Source organism: Mustela erminea, chromosome 13 (assembly GCF_009829155.1).
Source record: "Mustela erminea isolate mMusErm1 chromosome 13, mMusErm1.Pri, whole genome shotgun sequence".
NCBI lineage: Eukaryota > Metazoa > Chordata > Mammalia > Carnivora > Mustelidae > Mustela > Mustela erminea.
In genome coordinates, this window is record NC_045626.1 from 7,497,626 (window position 1) to 7,517,627 (window position 20,002).

Here is a 20,002-nt window from a genome sequence, read left to right on the forward strand (position 1 = left end):
GCCGCCCGATTTGTTCGTTTGTTTCTACAGTCCCCTTCTTCTCTTCCCTTCTCGTAGTTCTCTCCCGCCCCCCTTGTCTTTGGCGACTTGCCTGTCTACACGGAACTTCGGGATCCGAGGGCGCCGCTTGCCCTTGCTGGTACATTTTACCGTTAAAGTAAGTGATTTTAGTAACAGACGGCGGTGGGGCGGTTGTGGGCGTGCGGGAATCCAAACCCCACCAAACTCTGCGTTATCAATGGCAAAGTTCTGGGAGCCGAGACCTGAGACGAGCAGGACCGGAGCCAGTTTGCAGGGCCCGGTTGGCTCCCGTCGGGACCTCTGCAGCCCGCGCACGAGCCCGCGCTGAGATGCCGGAACCCCAGGAAGGTGGGTGTCGTGGCGAGCCCGGAATTCCGGGAACGGAGCACAAATGGGCGAAGACCACAACTCCCGGTGTGCACCGCGGCCGGGACGCGTTCTATTCCCGGCTTGTCTCCTCATTCTTTCCGGTTCTTACGATAGAGACTGCTCTGTAGGAGCTGCTTAGTGGTAATTACAGAGAGTGTAAGCTTCTGTGGTGTCGCGGGGGCTCACAGTAGCTCACGGGGTGCCTCCTGTTCGTCTGGTGGTTCCCTGTGGCATCGCGGAACTCACTGTCCGACCGCCCGGGTTTCCACGGGGACACTAAGTGTTGACGGACGCTGTGGCGCGGCAGTTTAATTCTCCGGCGGCGGCTGATTGAGCGGGACGAAATGGTCTTGACGGGGCTCATCAGGAAACTCGGTAACAGGCTGAGCGGCCCCTCGCTCCGTCACCCTCCTGTCGTGGCCACTTGCTGGGAATAGCCGTGCAGCATTCTCGAGGCCGGCCCACCCCGAGACCGCTTCCTCTCGTCCCGGCCTCGCCGGGGCAGCCCCCGGGGACCCGTCTGGGATTTCGCGTCCACTCCGCCGTTCGCGCCCCGAACGCACCGGAGGCCGCCTGTGAAAAAATCCGGTTTATTTCCCCCTTCGCCCTGCCCTCGTCCCCAGCGTCACGAAGCGGGTGGTCGGGTCGGTCCGGGTGGGCGTCTCCTCGCGGGTGGGCGACGCGCCGCGCGCGGTGTTTTGACAGGGCACCCGCTGGCCGAGATCCGGGAGCGCGCGCTCGGGAACATCCTGCGCAAGCTGGAGCGCGGCCTGGTCCGCGGCGACGACCTGGCCCGGGAGAGGCCGCTGCTGCTGCACCTGCTGCGCTGGTTCGGCTTCCCGTCCGTGCCGCTGAGGGAGGAGGCGCTCGGCCTGCTCAACACGCTGGCCAAGGTAGGGTCGTTCTGAAGTGAACGCGCGCGAGCCAGGGCTGCCCAGTCAGTTCGTTGCAGCACTTTTCGGGGAAGTGAAGTAATTGCAACTTTGTTCCCCCTTAAACTCACGAGGGATGTTGAATTTGAATTCCTCGGGGTCTGGGAGGCTCGCGTGGACTCCCGCGTTGCGTCTGCTGCGCTCCCTGGAGGAGCAGCCTCTGGCTTCCGGCGTGTCCTGGTTCTTGGGAATCCTCTTCGGACGCCGGCAGAGCGGTCCTCCTGCTTTTCGTTTCGTGCGGTCGTTGGGTTATGCGGCCGTCGACGCGTCTGTGTGCGAGAGCGCGCGGTCAGAGGGCACGGCGCAGAGCGTGGACAGAAACCCCTCACGGACGTCACCCTGCGTCTTCTGTCTCAGTTTTCCGGCTGGAGGGCCCTCAGCCCGTGCTCAGAGTAGTTGTCAGGGTTCAGAGGTCAAGCGTGCGGGCGTGACCTTTCCGAGCTGTCACTGGGCTGCGGTCAGAGGGCGTCGTTGCTTTGGCGTTCTCTGGCTGCGGTAGGAGAGGGTAGGCTGGGAGCCCACGGCCAGAGGCGATCCGTTCAGTAAGCAGACGGGAGTTGACCGCGAGCATTTCTAGTGCTCCGCGTCTGGGCTTTTCAGGACTTACCCCGTGGGTTACTCGTCTCTATAAATCTGTTTCAGACACATGGAAGTTCTTTACTTTTCCCTATGTCAATACAAGCTTTATTTTTTTTTAAAAAAGGAGCATCTAGAATACTAAGAATAATTTCATGTTTTTGTTGCTGTCAGACAGAATGTAGAAATTTTGCTACATATGGTTGCTCTCAAGACTCTCCCCTTCTTATTTCAGTATCCGCCCGCCGTCCAGCATTTGGTCGACCTTGGTGCCGTCGAGTTCTTATCTAAACTTCGTTCTAACGTGGAGCCCAATCTGCAGGCTGAAATCGATGGCATTCTGGATGGACTTTTTATTCTTCCTTCAGAAGATGCTGCACTGTATCCTGCATCTTACCAAACCAGACAAACTGGTAACTCTTTGGAATCAATCTGATGCATTCTGTTAAAATAGAAATGTATTGGTTCTAGTGGTTAATTCTAAGGAGAGGGACCTGAGGTTTAAAAAAAAAAAAAAAGAGATCATTTTCTCACATTAACATACATGAGCTTGACCTTCCCACCCCCCCACAGTTATTCAGAGGAGGATTCATTTGTATTTGTTGCTTTTTTGGTCAAGCGGCCTGAAAGATGCCAGAGATTTTCTTTTTTGAGATTAGTTTGCCATATTACTTCTGCAGTAATACAAATGATCAACAGTAACAGTAATAATGTGTTCCCATTCTAATTGCAACTGAACTGCAGAATATGTAATCACATGTGACAGAATTGTCAAAGGTACTGAAAGAGTGCTTGATTCCTTTGTTTTTGACAACTTTTTCTCTAAAGATATTAATGTAGGTTAATATCTTTGTTTATGAAGATATTAGTAAAGATATTAATGAAGGTTGAAGTGTCAGGAACTACATAATTGGAGTAAGAGAGAGGAAGGAGATGGACTAGGAAGCAGAGATGATTCCTTGAATAAATACTTTGTAACAGATTCTTTATGTATGTTGTGGATCTTTTCATTCTAACAAACAGTTGTATTTGCTGAACCATAAAAGAGGGGAATTCCCCCCCCCCAAAAAACTATCTCAGCACTTACACTTTTTTCCTCTATAGGAAGACTCTTCAGATGAACAAATTACTATAACTTTTCCAGTTTTTGAAATGACTGTAAGACTTAAAAGATTAGTATTTGAAAAAAGTAAATTTTACTTTTAGCAAATAAGGAACCAATAATACAGTAATGTATATTTTCTTATCAGAATTGCCACAACAACCTGAAATCTTAATAGGATATTTTCCTCAAGACAAAAGTAATTTCCAACAGATGGAAGTGTCTCCACGACCAATGGGTGTGTATATGTATAGAGAAGTAGATCCTGTTAACCTGGTAAATCAGAAGTTAATGTACTTTTTTCTTTGTTGTTGTAAAGACTTAAATGTTTCAACACTGAACCAAATGTTTCAGTTTCCTAAAATTAGGATGTAGAGTCTAAATAGTAACATTTTGTGTTATTGTAACTGCATTTGAACTACTCTGGTGGTGGGTGGTGATGGTGGCAGTAGTTCTCCTCAGCCCGCTGAGCACAGATTTATCCCGAATGGTGCCATGAACTAGATGCTTGTCTTGGTATTTATTCTCCAGCTCACTGAGTGCTATTGTTCATCCAGTTACTCAAGCCAAAGACTCAAGACCATGTGGGTTTCATCATTTGTCTTTATCCCAGCATCCACTTGATGGAAGAGTTCTGATTTAGGGCCTCTTTCTCGCCCTGGAGTCTCATCCAGGTCTTTTCATGTCCTGCTATGTCTCTGCTCACATGTTACCTCTTTGGAGAGACCCTCCTGAGGACACCTGCTAGTGATCACTTTATGTCTAATTTTCTTCCTAACATACATCATAATCTGAAATTACATATTTATTACCTCTTTTTGTCTTCCTTGTTATAAGTTTAATGATAGTGGTGAACACTGCTTTATCCCCAGTGAGCAGAATGATGCCAAAAACTTCCTAGGCACTCAGTGTGTATTCTCCGGATGAATGAATGAATCCTTTCTGGAGTCCCAGTGAAATTGATACTGTTCTATCTCCATTTTACTGATGAAGGCCCTGAGGCTTAGAAAGGATAAAACCTTTGTTCTGGGTGATGTAGTTAGGGAATAATTAAGTAAGCTGTATCTGACAGCTTATTATTTGCACAGTTGAAATGAAAAGGTTGTGTCCAAGGGTATATCTGCTCATGTCAAGTATTCAGTTTATCCGTTTGGAAGCCCTCCATTAATAAAATGCTTCCATAGAAACTCTCTGGTTGAATAACAGCATGAGAAAGACCTACAGACCTGTTTAGTTGTTAAAATATTTTACCTTTTCTTTCTGTAAAATTTCTGTTAGACTTGTTAGGGAGCCTCAGTTTTTGAGATGGTAGTTTCTTGTGTTCATGATTAAGAGGCTTCACTGAGTGACTGTGAGAGATATCTGAAGGGAGAGAGTACGTCCAGGTCTGGGAAGGTGCGCACTTGAGTGCAGCTGTGGAAAACATTAGGGACCGTTGAGATGATGATATTTTGTTCCGTGAGTTGCAGTTTGTGGATTGATGATATGGCTTATTTTGGTCACATCTTTTTGTGTGCAGTATAAGTCTGTCCTTCACTCCACCCCCCTTTAACTTTTCTGTTAGAAAATAAATCCTGCTTGGATCTTAGCACTTTTGAAAGAAACAACTGTGCTATATTTGGGAATTTAATAATGCTGTTATCTAAATTCAGTGATTTCATGCTCTTTTCAAAGCATTTGGCAGAGGGAATATTTGCCACTTGGAAGGGTTTATGTAGATACTAGATACTGCTTCTCAGCATTGCCGCCTTAACTTGTACAACACGAGATTCGTTAAAAAATAATTTGAACGGGTAGTTCAACACTGTTGGTTTCTCAGATTTCTTTTCATCTCGAGTGGTGATATTTGATCTTCAACCTTATGGTCTTCAAGTCATCTTCAAAGAGGTTTAAACATCTAACACCATTGAGGATATTTGAACATGACTAATTAAATATAGTGTCTGATTATGTTTATATCATTTTTAATTTCTCCAAATTAAAGATCTCCAAAATGCCAGTTCCTTTTATGTTAAATTTAAGCTCTGTGTTTTGGTTAGCCACAGGGTAAAATAGAAAATGTAATTGAAGCTCTAAATGTCATTCAATATTGGTTTGTATTTATGCCATTCTGATAATATATGGTTCTGTGTAAATTATGAAAACAGAGCTCTGTTATTTATCTTGTTAGGGGACAGATTTGTAGCTGACCTTGTTTGGTATATTTTAGGTCACTGTAACATGTAACTGTAAGATGTAGTGTAAGATGTAACTTTATTTGAAGACTTGTTTTAAGGGTGAAGCTGTATTCTTAGCGTGGTGAGTCTCTCCACATTGCCTTTGATCCCTTAAATTTTGCTGTTCCATTAACAGTAAATCAGACCGTGAAGTGTTTGAAGTTTTCTACGTTTCCTTGGCTACCCCTGACTACAACAGATAGACATGTTCTCTCGTCTAATGAAAGGTATGGTACCTGATGTGTGTCATGTATTTTGGTTCATTTATAGCCATTAAATCTGGTTGCCATTATTGTACATTTTCACCAGGAAAAAACATACTAAATGGCTGTGAAAGGTAGTAATGGGAATATATGAGTGATTTTCACTGTTTCAAAAAGCAAGTCAGAAACTTCCTATTTGCCATTATCTGGCTACACATCAAGATTTTGCTTTTGTTTTGTTTTTGTGGTTGGGATCTTGTATGCTTCTTGGTGGTAAGAATCATCTCTAATTGATCAGATTCTCCGATTGGCCATTGCTTAGGCCCTTAGTTAATAGAAATAGAAAAAGATTAAACATAAGTATAGTATTTTTTAGTGGACAGTATATTCAGGTGACAGTAAAAAGACCAGCTTGCTAGAGTTAGGACTAGAGAAACAGTTGGATGCTATTAAATTCTTTTTGATGCTGCCACTTCCACAGCATCAGTAGATTCTCTTGAAACAACGTATTGAAGAGGTAGAGTCCATGTGGGAAAGCGGCAGGGGTGGTTTTGATGTCAGCTCTGAGGCAGGCCTCAAGGAGGAGCTGTGATTTCTAGTACACACCTCTGGATGGTGGGTGGTGGACTGGAACTGGGCTGGGGGGGGCTATAAATTCTTATGGTGGGAGGTAAACAATTGCCAAATCCCTGGGGAGAACATACTGTCTGAGACGGTGAGGGGTGTCCTCTCGGATAAGAGGAGAGTCCCAGCTTGATTCACTAGGCCAAGGAAGAGCAGTAAGGAATTTAATTTCTAGAATTACCTTTATACTTGCTCTCACATTTTCTGTCATTTAGCAGATTTCGTTGCATTCTGTGCCCTTTGACATTGATTTCATTTGGAGTACGGTGATGGTCTTGGCATACAGTGGTGGATACTGTGTAGTGCCGGCTCTTGAGGAGGGTCGGTGGGGGATAGAAGGTCAGCGTGCAGTTGCCATAGTACCACATGTGGGCGGATGGAGGAAGGACCTACCCCCGAGTTCGTGATTAGGGAAAAGATCTAGGAAGGCTGGGTAGAGTCATTATGCCACTAGGTTACTTAGAGTCTGGTATACATAAACTTTTTAAGAATAAATAATGCTATTTACTTATTTATTTATTTTGGGTAGCTCTTTAAGAAGTAGTAACCACACTTTAATTTGGAACACCTGTGAACTATTGAAGGATGTAATCATGCAAGATTTTCCTGCTGAAATTTTCCTTCAAAGGCCAAAAATTGTTCAGGTATGTGTCCTCTGTAATTGTTTTAGATTTTGAAATAGAGAACTTTTTTTTTTTTTAGAGATTTTATTTGTCTGACAGAGAGAGACACAGCAAGAGAGAGACACAAGCAGGGGGAGTGGGAGAGAGAGAAGCAGGCTTTCCACCATGCAGAGAGTGCAGCATGGGGCCCAAACCCAGAACCCCAGGATCATGATCTGAGCCGAAGGCAGATGTTTAACGACTGATCTGAGCATCCCGAAATAGAGAAGTTTTTATAGTGAAACAAATTTTGGAAAGTAGGAGTCCTTGGGAAGGAATATACTATATTTAAAAAATGAGGTATTTGGTTCCTGAAATCACTTCTGCTCCAACTTCTTTGGATAGTGGTAGTTCTTCGAATAGGAGGTAGTCTTGTTTGACACATACAGGTCCAGTTTGGCCATCTTGAATTTACCTTTTATGGGTCACTTAAAGAGGAGAATAGACTTTGGAAATTGAGATTTGACAGCAGTAACCCTTCTTCTTCTTCTTCTTTTTTTAATAAAGATTTTATTTATTTATTTGACAGAGACATGGCGAGAGAAGGAACACGGCGAGTGAGTGGGAGAGGGAGAAGTAGGCTTCCTGCTGAGCGGGAGCCCGATGCAGGGCTCGATCCCAGGACCCTGGGCTCATGACCTGAGTTGAGGGCAGATGTCTAATGACTGAGGCACTCAGGCGCCTCACCAGTAACCCTTCTTAGCAGTGAGAATAGCATTGCTTTTTGAGTATCTGGGATGTGTAAGGCGCAGTGTTAGATCCTGTGGAAATAGAGAGTAGTGAGCAGTTCAGGTGGATTCTTTACAGTCTAGTCTGTTGTTTAATAGTAGAGCTTGGGATATAGTAGAGCTTGGGATATGGGGTCTGGGATCATGGCGTAGCCACAGCTGCTGATGATGCCCCAGGACCCTCATTCCGCAATCCCAGGACTGGAGTGCGTGCCTCTGAATGGCAACTATTAATACATACTGTTGCAGTTGTCGAAAGATAGCAGAGGAAAATCTGTTAGTTGCCAAAAGGTGGCAAAATGATTTAGCTGTTTGAGATGCTGAAGGCTTGCTGTGATTTTTAAAAAGTATGGTATAACTTAATGTTCCGAATGGGGAATAATTCGTGTGTTCTCTCAGAATAGGTACTCAGCCAACAGATTTTAGATATAACAAACACTATTTAAATTTTATTTTGTTTTGTCCCATCTTCTGGCATTATGCTAAGTCAATTTTGCCTATTGTTTCTTGGTTTATAGATATTTTTCAAGTTATTTTATTTCCTTCGGTTATTCATTTGATCTTACTTAAACTCCACACCCACCTTCCTTTGATCATTTTCCTTGCTCTGCTTTATTTCAGAGCCTTTTATCTCTGTTGAAACTGGCCTTCGGAGGAGATGGAAAACATCGCCTGGCATTACAGTCAGTGTCTTGCTTGCAGCAGCTGTGCACATACTTAAGAAACAGACTTAACTTTCACCGAGATCCAGGTTTTTTCTCCAGTAAACAAGGTATTTGTTTATTTATTCATTAGTCACCGTTGGTATTTACAGATGCTTCTGAGTACTCCCTATTATACTTACTGTATAAATTTTCATAAACCCCTCATTCCTAAATGTCATTAAATGATCATCTTTGAAAACCAGTTGTGTGTATGACAGAACCTCTCCTGCTCCCATCCTCATTTTTGGGTAACAGCCATTGGCAAGATGTTTTTCTTTTCTCTTATGCGTACAGTGTTGTTGGCAGCTAGGGACCAGAATTCTGAGTTCAGCTATTCATGTGGGACAGGGGGAATTTTATAAAGTTACTTGTATTAGTAGATTGTTTGATTTGAAAAAGAACAATGTGTAATTTTTAAATAAATATTTGTTTAGGGGCCCCTGGGTGGCTCAGTGGGTTAAGCGTCTGCCTTCGGCTTAGGTCATGATCCCAGGGTCTTGGGATCGAGCCCCACATCGGGCTCTCTGCTCAGCAGGGAGCCTGCTTCCCTTCCTCTCTCTCTGCCTTCCTCTCTCTCTGCCTGCCTCTCAGCCTACTTGTGATCTCTGTCAAATAAATAAATAAAATTTAAAAAAATATTTGTTTAACATTTGGTCTATTTAATTAATTTAATTAATTTATTTTAAAATAAACTCTGCACCCAACGTGGGTATTGAACTCACAACCCCAGGATCAAGAGTTGCATGTACTACCGACCGAGCCAGCCAGGTGCCCTCAGTTTGTATTTTATGAAAACTGTTTTTATGCAACTTGTGATGTAGAGAGTAGTTTTAATGTGTTAATGGTGCCAGACTTTTAAGGGAGAAGGCACCACCTAATGGCCAAATAGAGCACTAGACTGGCTCTGTCAAAACACTATTTATAACTTAGGAATTCTGTGCACTTGCTTTGAAAGTTGAATGTTAAATTACAGTGATTTGTCATCATGCTTCACAGTTAATCCCTATTCTGTTCAGAGCTTCACTGGCCCTGTACTACTTGCATACTTATGCTGTATATTAATTTTATTATATATCTCAGGGTGTAGGGTTTCTCATTAACATTCTTGAGCTTGAGCATTTTGCAAATGACTGATAACAGATCTGCAGGTTCCCCATATTTCATCAGAATAAGAGTTATAATGTTGGGGCGCCTGGGTGGCTCAGTGGGTTAGGCCGCTGCCTTCGGCTCAGGTCATGATCCCAGGGTCCTGGGATCGAGTCCCACATCGGGCTCTCTGCTCAGCGGGGAGCCTGCTTCCCTCTCTCTCTGCCTGCCTCTCTGCCTACTTGTCATCTCTCTCTGTCAAATAAATAAATAAAATCTTTAAAAAAAAAAAAGAATAAGAGTTATAATGTTGATAAAAATAGTATCGTTGAAGATTTATTCATGTATTGAATGTTTATTTATCACCAACTATATTCCAGCTGATGTCCTAGGCTCTGTGCGATATAACCCTGAACAAAGCAGATAAGGTCCCTACCCTTCTGAGCTTATCCATGAGAAGGTTGGAGACAGCTAGTAAACGAGTAAACAAGTTTGTTTCAGGTCAGAAGTGCTCGAAGGAAATACGAAGGGTCATGTGACCGAAGGTGACCAGGGAACCCCAGCTTACCTGGATAGGACTGGCAGGGAGAGCCTCTCAGAGGAGGTGATCTGAAGGGTGAGAAGGAACCATCCACCTGAGCTGCAGGAACAGTGTTCCTGGCTGGTTGGGGGCCTTGGAAATGAGGTGACCTGCCTGAGGAAAGGAAGCCAGGCTGCCCTGTGAGTAGATGCAGTAAGCGGGAAATGGGGAGTGAGGAGGGACTGGGGTGAGATCAGAGAGGTAGCCAGGGGCCAAAGTGCTTTGGGATTTGTAGATCTTGGGAAGCGTTTCATATTTTCTTTGCAGTGCAGTGAGAAAGCTGGGGAGCTTTCTTTTTTCCTCTTCAGATGCCTTTATTTTATTTAATCCCATAAAAAAATATGATAAAATATGTATAGCATAAATCTGCCATTATAACCATTTAGAAGTGTGCAATTTTGTTGGCATTAATTGCTTTCACACTCTTGTGCAACCATCACCATTATCTGTTCTCAAACGTTTATCACCCTGAATAGAAGAACTGTGACTGTACCCCTGCTCTTCATGTCCCCTTCTCTCGGCAGCACCTCAGCTGTGTTCTGTCTCCAAATTTGTTCTTGGTACCTCACAGAAGCGGAGTCGTACAGCGTTTGTCCCTTTGTGTCTGGCTCGTCATGTTCTGAGCATCACGTTTTCAGGGTTTGTCCATGTTTCATCTGTGTCACAACTTCATTCCTTTTCATGGATGAATAAAGTTCTGCTGTGTGGCTGTGCCACATTTGGCTTGTTCATTTATCTGCTGAGGGACGCTTGAGTCGTTCTTACCCTTTGGCTCTTGTGAATAATGTTTTGGTAAATATTGGCATATCTGAGCCCGTTTTCAGTTCTGTTGGGTATATACCGAAGAGTGGAGTGGCGGGGTCATGTTAATTCTACAGTTAGCTGTCTGAGGAACAAGGAGCCTGTTTGCCACCGTGGCTGTCTGATTTTATGTCCCCCCTGGCAACCTGTGAGACTTCCAGTTTCCTCCACATGCTGTCAACACTTGTTATTTTTCCATTTTATCTTATTTCATTTATTTGTCTTTAAAAGGTTTTATTTATTTGAGAGAGATCACACAAGAGAGAGCCCGAGCAGGGAGGAGGGGTAGAGAGAGCAGGGGGCCTCAAGGCTCTATCCCAGTTTCTGACCCTGAAATAAAGGCAGCTCAGTACCCTGAGCTAAAGACAGATGCTTAACTGACTGAGCCAACCAGGCACCCCGTTTTCCCTTTTTAAAGTCATAGTCATCCTAGTAGGTGTGAGGTGGTAGGTATTTCATTGTGGTTCTGATTTATTTCCCTGAAGACTCAGTAGTCTTAATGATTAGTGATTTGAATGACTTTAATGACTAGTGATTTCCTAGTGACTTTTTACATGCAGACCAGCCATTTGTGTGTCTTCTTTGGAAAACTGTCTTTTTAAGTCTTTGCCCATTTTCTAAATTGGATGTTTTTTGTTTTTCGTTTTTAAGATTTTTATTTACTTATTTTATTTTATTATTTTTTTAAAGATTTATTTATTTGAGAGAGATAGAGAGCACAGGTAGGCAGAAGGGAAAGGGAGAAGCAGACTCCCAGCTAAGCAGGGAGCCTGATGCAGGGCTCAATCCCAGGACCCCGAGATCACGACCCAAACTGTACACAGCTGCTTAACCAACTGAGCTTCCCCTTATTTACTTATTTTAGAAAGAGGAAGAGCGTTGTGGGAGGTTTGAGGGGAGAGTGGGGCAGAAAGAGAGAGAAAATCTCAAGCAGATTCCTTGCTGAGCTTGGAGCCCGAGGTGGGATTTTATCTTATGACCATGACATCCTGACCTGAGCCAAAATCAAGAGCTGGAAGCTCAACCGACTGACACACCCACGTGCCCGTGGTTTTTTGAGTTTTTTTTTGTTTGTTTGTTTGCTTGTTTTCTTGTTGAGTTTTAGGAGTTCTTTATTTACCCTGATTTTAAGTCTATTTTAGATACATGATCTGCAAATATTTTTTTTCAGTCTGTAGGTTTTCAGTTTCTTAATAATGTCCTTTGATGCACAAAAGTTTTTGATTTTGATGAAGTCCAGTTTATCTTTGTTTTCTTTGGTCCTGCTTTTGGTTTCATGTATTGCCAATCCAAAATCATGAAGGTTTACTTCTATATTTTCTGCTAAGAGCTTTATGGTTTTAACTCTCATATATAGGCTTATTTTTTGAGTTCCTTTTTACATTTGGTTTTAGTTCATTTTCGAGTTCATTTTTTTTTTTTTTTTAAAGATTTTATTTATTTATTTAACAGACAGAGATCACAAGTGGGCAGAGAGGCAGGCTGGGGCAGGGGGAAGCAGGCTTCCTGCTGAGCAGAGAGCCTGATGTGGGGCTCCATTCCAGGACCCTGGGATCGTGACCTGAGCCGAAGGCAGAGACTTAACCCACTGAGCCATCAGGCGCCCCTTGATTTCCTTTAAAATAAAAAAATAAAAAAAAGATTTATTTATTTATTTGACAGACAGAAATCACAAGTAGGCAGAGAGGCAGGCAGAGAAAGAGGAAGAAGCAGGCTCCCCACCAAGCAGCCCAATGCGGGGCTCAATCCCAGGACCCTGGAACCACGACCTGAACTGAAGGCAGAGGCTTTAACCCACTGAGCCACCCAGGCGCTTCTTTGATTTCATTTTTATATGTGCTTTGAGGTAGGGTTTCTCGTAGAATTTCGAGCAGGGGAGTGCATGACCTTTTATTCTGCTTTGGCAGTCCTGGATGTTATAAGTCAATTATGCTGGCTGGAAGGCTACATGTAATCAGGTCAGTTAGTTATAAATCTAAATGTGCTAAGTGAGTACTTGCAGAAAAGGTTGACCTTTACTTTCACCTCAGTAGAAATGTTTCTACTATCTTAACTTTGTTAATGTTTTTTGGAAGAATGACATATAAAAGCTGTATAATCATCATTTGTTGCTATTGAGGGATAATTTCATTCTTTTCTCCTCCTCAGATGTCGTTTCCCAAAATTCTTCTTTGTCTTACTGTCATGAAGTTAGAGTTGCTCATCATTCCCAGAATCCTTCTCCAGGAAGCAGTAGTCCCCGGCCTTCTGTGGTCGGACGCACAGGCCAGCGACCCAGAGGAGATGGCCAGGATTGGGATGCCGTGTCTTCCAGGTGAACCCTGAAAAGCCCAGTTAACGCGTGTGTGTGTGTTTTAATTTCAGAGGGAGATTAATAATTTTTCTCTGTCTTGTCTTTCGGAGCACTACCGCAAGTATTGGCCTTGTGTTGAATCAGTGGTTTTCATACTTTTTTGACCATAACCCACAGTAAGAAATCATATTACATTGAATTCAATATGCCATACACAGTCACATGCTTTTACATATGTGTGTATGTATGTTTGCATGTGTGTACGCCTGTGTGTGTGTCCCTTTCAAAAAAAGGTGTTCACAAAGTAGTACTTTGATTCCATATGGTACGTAGTCAATGATATTTTCTGTTCTTTTTTATTTTATTAAAAAATAGTGAAGATTCTGGCCTCTTAAGTTGTTTTTATTAGCCACAGATGAAATGTGATCTAGTTTAAAAGCATAGCTTTAAATGATAGATATATTTTGATGGTATTTCAAACCGTCATATGTAAGTTTAATCATAATTTAAATGAATCAGTATTACTATTAAAGGGAATGATGAGAGACTATAAAACATTCCTTTCCAATGCACAATTTACGGAATTTTACTTATTTATATAAATACAGATTTTTATATATCAATTTTTTATAATCAATTTAAGGGGATTGTTGTGGTATTTGTGTGTTACCTCATCTTAGGCTACAAGCATCTTATAAACATACTAGTTTCTTCCTTGGTGCTGTTTTAATAAATGCTCGGTGAGCTGAGCACTCATTGTTGGAGTGATTATTTACTCGTATCCCTGCTGCTGCTACACTCGGACACTGATTCACGCTGTCTGCATGCTTGGTGTTATGCCAAGTGCTGTACATGCTTTATCTCCTTTAGTTGTCCTCCTGACAGTCCTGTAATGGCATTGGTATTATCTTCATCATCATTTCAGACAAACCTGGTTTGGAAAGGCAATGAGCCTTATCCCAGTTTATACAGTTGGTGAAGAGGAGGGCAGGGGTTTGAACAGTATGATCTGAGAGCCCGTGCCTAATCCTTCTGTAGGAGCGGGTGTTGGTCAGACACGGTTTTCTCTTTACCCTTATAAAGCCTTTCTACCTCATTCTCTGAGATGTATCTAGTGTGCTGCATGGTTACATCTTTTCACTCCTCGCTGAATACCTTCCTCATGGAGCCTTTTAGAGTTTGAGGGAAGCCCACCTCCTTCTCATATTTTGCATTGTTGAAATTGAAGAAATGACAGAACATGTTTTAAATTTTGGAAGTTTTACATGATTAGTAGCATTAGTGTATCTGTGATTCAGCTTCAATTATGGATAACGTTAAAAGTAAAAAATTTGAGGTCTTTTGTAAATGTGAGGTTCAGGCCTTTCTATAGCATTTTATCCCCGTCCCATCATTTGACACCCAAGGTAAGAATTCTTTATGAAGAAGGTCAAGAAAGATGGGATGTTCCACTTCTTGGTATCATTTCAAAATCATGATGTGATGTTGAATATACTAAATGAAGTAATCCCTTTTTCCTCATGTTTTTCTGGCATTTTTTTAGCATTCTTCAGTTGCTAACATTGGCTTACTTGGAACATTTGGTGAAAATCACAGAAAATCTAGGAAAGTAAACGATTTAGTTTTGCCTCTGTAAGTTGATTACAGAAGAACTTTGCTGTGAATTGGCTTGATCTTCTTTAGAAACGAATGGGTTATTAGTGCTAATGTTGATTGCTCTTACAGGAATTTTAAGAACATCATTTTGAAAAGCAATATATAGATGCATTTTTGGTTTCATTTACAATTTCAACTCCTCGTTATGGAATTTAATCTTATAAATTTGTCAGGGTTTCTCAAATCTGAGCAGGCTTGTTGCATGTTGTGTCCAATGTGAAGCTTCTTACATGTCAGACGGCCGAGAGGCAGTAAACCTATTTGTGGTCTGTCTCCACATTCGAGGATTATCCTTTGTTTATTTTGCAGTGGAAGTAGTGGTCGTGTTCCGGTGAACTCTCGGGTATCTGTGCATTCGCCTTTGGATGTGGTACACATAGATCTGCCAGAGCTGGAGACGGAAGACACACTCGAGCTGCAGTTCCAGCAGCTCAGTCTTCCCCAGTTCTGTGTCTCTATTCTGGAATCAGCAGTTCCTCTCTTAAGAACAGGTTAGTTTTTGAAGTTACAGTTCTTTTTATATAATTTGTCTTTGTTTTGTCTGTTTTCAGGGATTTTTCTTTTCACCTAAGTTATGACATTTAGAATCTGTATTTACTTATGTTTTAGGATACAAATTTTTCTTTTCCTTTTTTTTTTTTAAATTTTATTAATTTTTTTGAGAGAAAGAGAGAGAGCACACATGCGAGCCTGAGTGGAAGGGAGGGGCAGAGGGTGGAGCACACTCCGCTGCCGAGCAGGGAGCCTGGCACACCGGACTGGATCCCAGGAGCCCAGGATCATGACCTGAGCCAAAGGCAGATGCTTAACCGACTGAGCCACCCAGGCGCCTCTGGGATACAAATTCTTAAGCACTTAATAAAGTCTTATTAAATGTGGATGCCGTGACCAGTGTTTAGATGGAGTATTCCCTTCCATTTATGACTTTTATTGCACAGGATTCCGTTTCTGTGTGGCTGTTTGAAACGTAAGCACTGAACAAACAGTGCAGCCAGAGTAAGTTAGAGAAGGTGGGCCAGCATTAATGGAGCAGGATAAAAAACTCTTTGGCTTACGCCCTTTGGAAACCTTGAGTTGCTCTCAGTTGCTCTGTTTTCCCACTCAGTTTATAGTTAAGCCATGAAAATGTGAAAAACAACCCCCAAACTGGATTCTTACCTTTGCAATTATTTCTTTTTCTAAGGAAAAAAAAAAAACCCAAACTCAAGAAACCTAGCATTCTGCGGTTGCTCTTTCTCTCAAATGTGCTGGGTAAATCTGCAAAGATATACTCGAGTACTTAAGTATCCATTGTAATATAGTTGTGATTTTAGTGAAGTGCGACAGGAACAGTAATAATACGGCCAGTGTTCCAGAGACTTGAGGACTAGAACAGCAGTGCCCGCCGGCTTCGTGTGCGTGGTTTCGTGCATTTCTCTCGCCATCCCACTGTACCTTCCCCGAAGCGGGAGTTCCTACTTTCATCCCCGTTTCACACATGAGAAGACTGAGGCGTAGAGTGGTTTAGAAACTTATCCAAAGTCAAACAGCTAAAACAGCTAAGAACCTTGAACCAAGGTTCTTCTGAAGCCAGTGTCCAATGCTCCTAAGCACTTAGCATTTTGTGAGGTACAAAAAGGTTTGGAAGCAGTAACGATTTTTTTGTTCTCTAACTATACATTTTCAGTAGTTGATAAACTTGTCAAGATATAAATACAAGATAAACAGGATATGTATTTTATGATCTGTACAGGCTCAATTAAAAAAATGTATTCTATTTCAATGATTTCTCAAGCACTGTCTAATTTTTGCCTGCTTGGTGGTGTAGTGGGGTGGGAAGCAGGGTAGAGGTCTATATTGGGGAAGCATTAAAAATGTTTCTATCCCGGGGTGCTTGGGTGGCTCAGTGGGTTAAGCCACTGCCTTCGGCTCAGGTCATGATCTCAGGGTCCTGGGATCGAGTCCTGCATCAGGCTCTCTGCTCAGCAGGGAGCCTGCTTCCCTCTCTCTCTCTCTCTGCCTGCCTCTCCATCTACTTGTGATTTCTCTCCGTCAAATAAATAAATGAAATCTTTAAAAAAAAAAATGTTTCTATCCCGAGGAAACCCAAATAACCCTAACTTAGCACTGACTGAGTAACTCTGCTTCCAGGAGTTAGAAGCACATATTAATTCATGTACTAGTAGTGTGAAATAAAGAAAGGCTGAACTTTGGCATCAGAAAGTATATATGTTTGTCTGCATGCTGTACTGAGAACAGTTTTAGATTTAATGATTTCTCATTTAACCTTTTCTTAATTTGCTGTAAAAAGTCAGATTGATAATTATAAAGCTATAGCTTGGTACATAAAATTTTCTAAATGTTCTCTTGCCCTTTTGTGGTAAATTATTGCATAATTTGTAATTGTTCAATATCATAAGAGGTTTCTAAGAGGACTTGCTCCAGCTGTTCTAATGGGACAATTACTCTAGACCCTTACGATCTTGTAGTTTGCTTTACTTTTAGTCATTGGAAACTGACCTTTGGTGTGTGGGAAGTCTTGAATGAATGTTCACCTTATGGATAGTAGAGTTCCTTTGTTATTCTGTCTCTGTGGAGAAAAGGGATTGCTTTGGTGGGTGTGACAGAACAGTTTCTTTGGAATTTTTTTTTTTTTTAAGACTTATTTATTTTAGAGAGAGAGAGAGAGAAAGAGTGAGTGCATATGAGCAAGGGGGTAGGGCGGGGTGGGGCGGGGTGGTTGGGTAGAGAGAATCCTTAAGTATAGTCCATGCTGAGCCGGGAGCCTGACTTGGGGCTCTATCCCAGGACCCAGAGGTCATGATCTGAGCTGAAATCAAGAGTCAGATCCTCAACTAACTGAGCCACCCACGTGCCCCTCTTTTGGAATTTTTATAGGGTTTTAAGTCCATAGAGGCTTGATAACCTGTTTGAGATGGATTTTCTTGACATTTCTTCAGGAAATGCCATCATGCACATTTATTCCTTTAGTTGTCCAGTGCAAGCTCAGCTTCCCAGACCACTCAGCTGTGGTGTGATACTTACTTCTGACAAGGGCCTTCTAGCGCTAAGTTTCAGAGAATGCATTTTCTAAACCTAACCTGGTGCTTTGTTATATATTACATGTAACATGGAAAGTCTCTGGATTAGCAAAATTTTAATCTACCTCATAGTATTTTTAGTTAGATTTTGCTACTTTCTTTTTGAACATCTTTCTCATTTATGAGCACATTGAATTTGTTGTAAATAGTATTGTGATTGCAACAGAGGTGTTAATGGTTGTTATAGATTGTGACTTCCCTATTCATCTCTTTCAGAGACATCAGAAAATAAAAAGAGAAATAGGAGTTTGGGGGCATGACTAGAGGATTGAGCAGTATGCTATGTAGCTGTTCATTTGAAAGTTAACTTTTTAAATTCTCTCCTGTTTATATATCTAGGTAGTAGACAAGTGATAATAAGAGTTCTGGAATTGCTTGCAGAGGATCTGATACTTATTGGTGAAGTGATTTCAGAAGACATCTGGGATGACCACAGCCTTTTTGCTATAGATATGGTGAGGATCAGTAATTTCCTTTTTATTTTATTTTGGTCCTTTTAAGCTGGTTTCATTGTCTCATTAGTCTTTGAAAGCTTTCTTTCTAACCACTATGTCCCAGGCTTATTTTGTGCATTCTGGAACAAGCCATTTCACTAGAAATTCTGGTTACTTTAACTAATTATTCTGGTTACTTGACATGGGGGGGGATATATATACTGAAACTAAAAACAGGGCAATGGGGTCCTTATAGCTATTGTCTTACAATTTTTTTTTTTTTTAGTAATTGAACTAGGAAATAATATATTTTAAAAAATGAACTTAGATTGATATTTTTCTGATTTTAACCTTATATTTCCTTGCTCATATTTTGTACTGTTGCTCATAGAAAGTCTTAGTTTTTGGCAATAAAGTTATTAGCTCTAACCTTCAGCACATAACTAAGTAATTTCATAATAGCAGTGTTAGTATCATTGTGGTCACTGACTGATAATGGTCAAGATTTTTTGGCAATTCTTTTTGACTCAGACTAAATCTCACATATGCAGTCAAGAGGCACCTGGGTGGCTCAGGTGGTTGAGCACCACACTCTTGATTCAACTCAGGTGATTATCTTAGAGTCACGAGGTTGAGCCCTGTGTGGGGCTCTGTGCTGAGCGTACAGTCTGCTTGAGATTCTCCCTCTGCCCCTCCCCCCACTCAAGCTCTCTCTTGCATGTACTTTCTCTCCCTCTCTAAAATAAATGAATAAAATCTTTAAAAGAAAAAGGAATATACAGTCAAAAATGTGCTTTAAAGTCACTTGAAAGAATTCTTTTCTCTGTTAACAATTTCTTATATGGTTATATTTGTTTTAATTTATTTTTACTTTTGGGAACTATTTTCTCATAAACATGTAATTCAGAGATGTTCCCCTGTCATCCTGTTCTCTGTTCATTTTTTCCATTTTTATTATCGTTTTTGCAAATATAAGCAAGTAAGCATGTAGATTGTCACTGCTCTTCTCAGACCTTACATAAGAGGTAGTATGTCACATGTGGTTTCCCCCTTGTTCTTAGACCTTAAAAATATATCCCGTGTGCATTGAATAATAGGTATGGAGATATATCATGTCCATACGTGGAGGTGTTCATCGTTCTGTTTTATAGGCTACAAGTGTCTCAGTGTGTGTTTATTCGCCAGTCTCCTATTGTTGGACACAATTGCTAATACAAATTGTGTGCTGTGAATAACGTGCATATGTCATTTCATACATGTACAAGTGTGTCTCTAGGGTAGATTTCTTTAAGTTAAGATTCTTGCACATCAAAACAGTTGTCAGAGGAAGGGTGGTTGTGGGGACCAGCAAAATGGATGAAGGGGAGTGAGAGGTACAGGCTTCTAGTTAGGGAATGTCTAATTTGTGGGGGTGAAAGGTACAGCAGTACACCATAGGGAATATGATCAGTGATACTTTAATAGCATTATATGGTGACAGGTTGCTATACTGGTGAGCATAGCACAGAGTATACAGTTGTGGAATCACTGTGTTGTATACCTGAATCTAAATGTAACACTGTGTGTCAACTATACTTAAATTGAAAAAGTATGTGTATTTTAAATCTTAGATATTGTTGCATTCTCCTGTATAACCATTTCATTCACTGACCAGCAGTTTATTGGAAGGTGTTTTCTCCTACACACTCAGCAGTAGGGTTTATAGTCAAACCTCAGATTTTTGCCATTCTGGTAAGTGAGATACGGTATGTCAGTGTAGTATTAATTTGCTCTTCTCTGTGAGTAGAGCTGAGCATCTTTTTGTAACTTTAAGGTCATTTTCTTTTCCTTTTCTGTAAATAGTCCGGGCATTTATCCATTTTTCATCCATTTATCTCTTGGGTCATTGGTCTTTTGTTCTTTTATATATTAAAGGGACATTGACTTTCCAAGACG

General features: G+C 41.6%; 2 protein-coding genes across 6 annotated transcripts in view; one reads left to right on the forward strand and one right to left on the reverse strand.

The window, feature by feature from the left end:
- LOC116571672 overlaps window positions 1–506 on the reverse strand; it is a 29,587-nt gene extending 29,081 nt beyond the window's left edge. The window contains exon 1 of the mRNA XM_032309824.1: window positions 92–506. Within this exon, the coding sequence (XP_032165715.1) occupies window positions 92–483 (392 nt within the window). The 5' untranslated portion in view covers window positions 484–506. The remainder of the gene's footprint in view (window positions 1–91) is intronic.
- A 175-nt stretch (window positions 507–681) lies between these two features.
- RTTN (rotatin) overlaps window positions 682–20,002 on the forward strand; it is a 157,738-nt gene continuing 138,417 nt past the window's right edge. For all 5 annotated transcript variants that reach the window (XM_032309818.1, XM_032309819.1, XM_032309820.1 and 2 more), the window contains exons 1-10: window positions 682–765; window positions 1,096–1,283; window positions 2,134–2,311; window positions 3,149–3,238; window positions 5,353–5,443; window positions 6,573–6,687; window positions 8,055–8,205; window positions 12,753–12,918; window positions 14,863–15,044; window positions 17,973–18,088. In XM_032309818.1, the coding sequence (XP_032165709.1) occupies window positions 735–765; window positions 1,096–1,283; window positions 2,134–2,311; window positions 3,149–3,238; window positions 5,353–5,443; window positions 6,573–6,687; window positions 8,055–8,205; window positions 12,753–12,918; window positions 14,863–15,044; window positions 17,973–18,088 (1,308 nt within the window). In that variant the 5' untranslated portion in view covers window positions 682–734. The remainder of the gene's footprint in view (window positions 766–1,095; window positions 1,284–2,133; window positions 2,312–3,148; window positions 3,239–5,352; window positions 5,444–6,572; window positions 6,688–8,054; window positions 8,206–12,752; window positions 12,919–14,862; window positions 15,045–17,972; window positions 18,089–20,002) is intronic.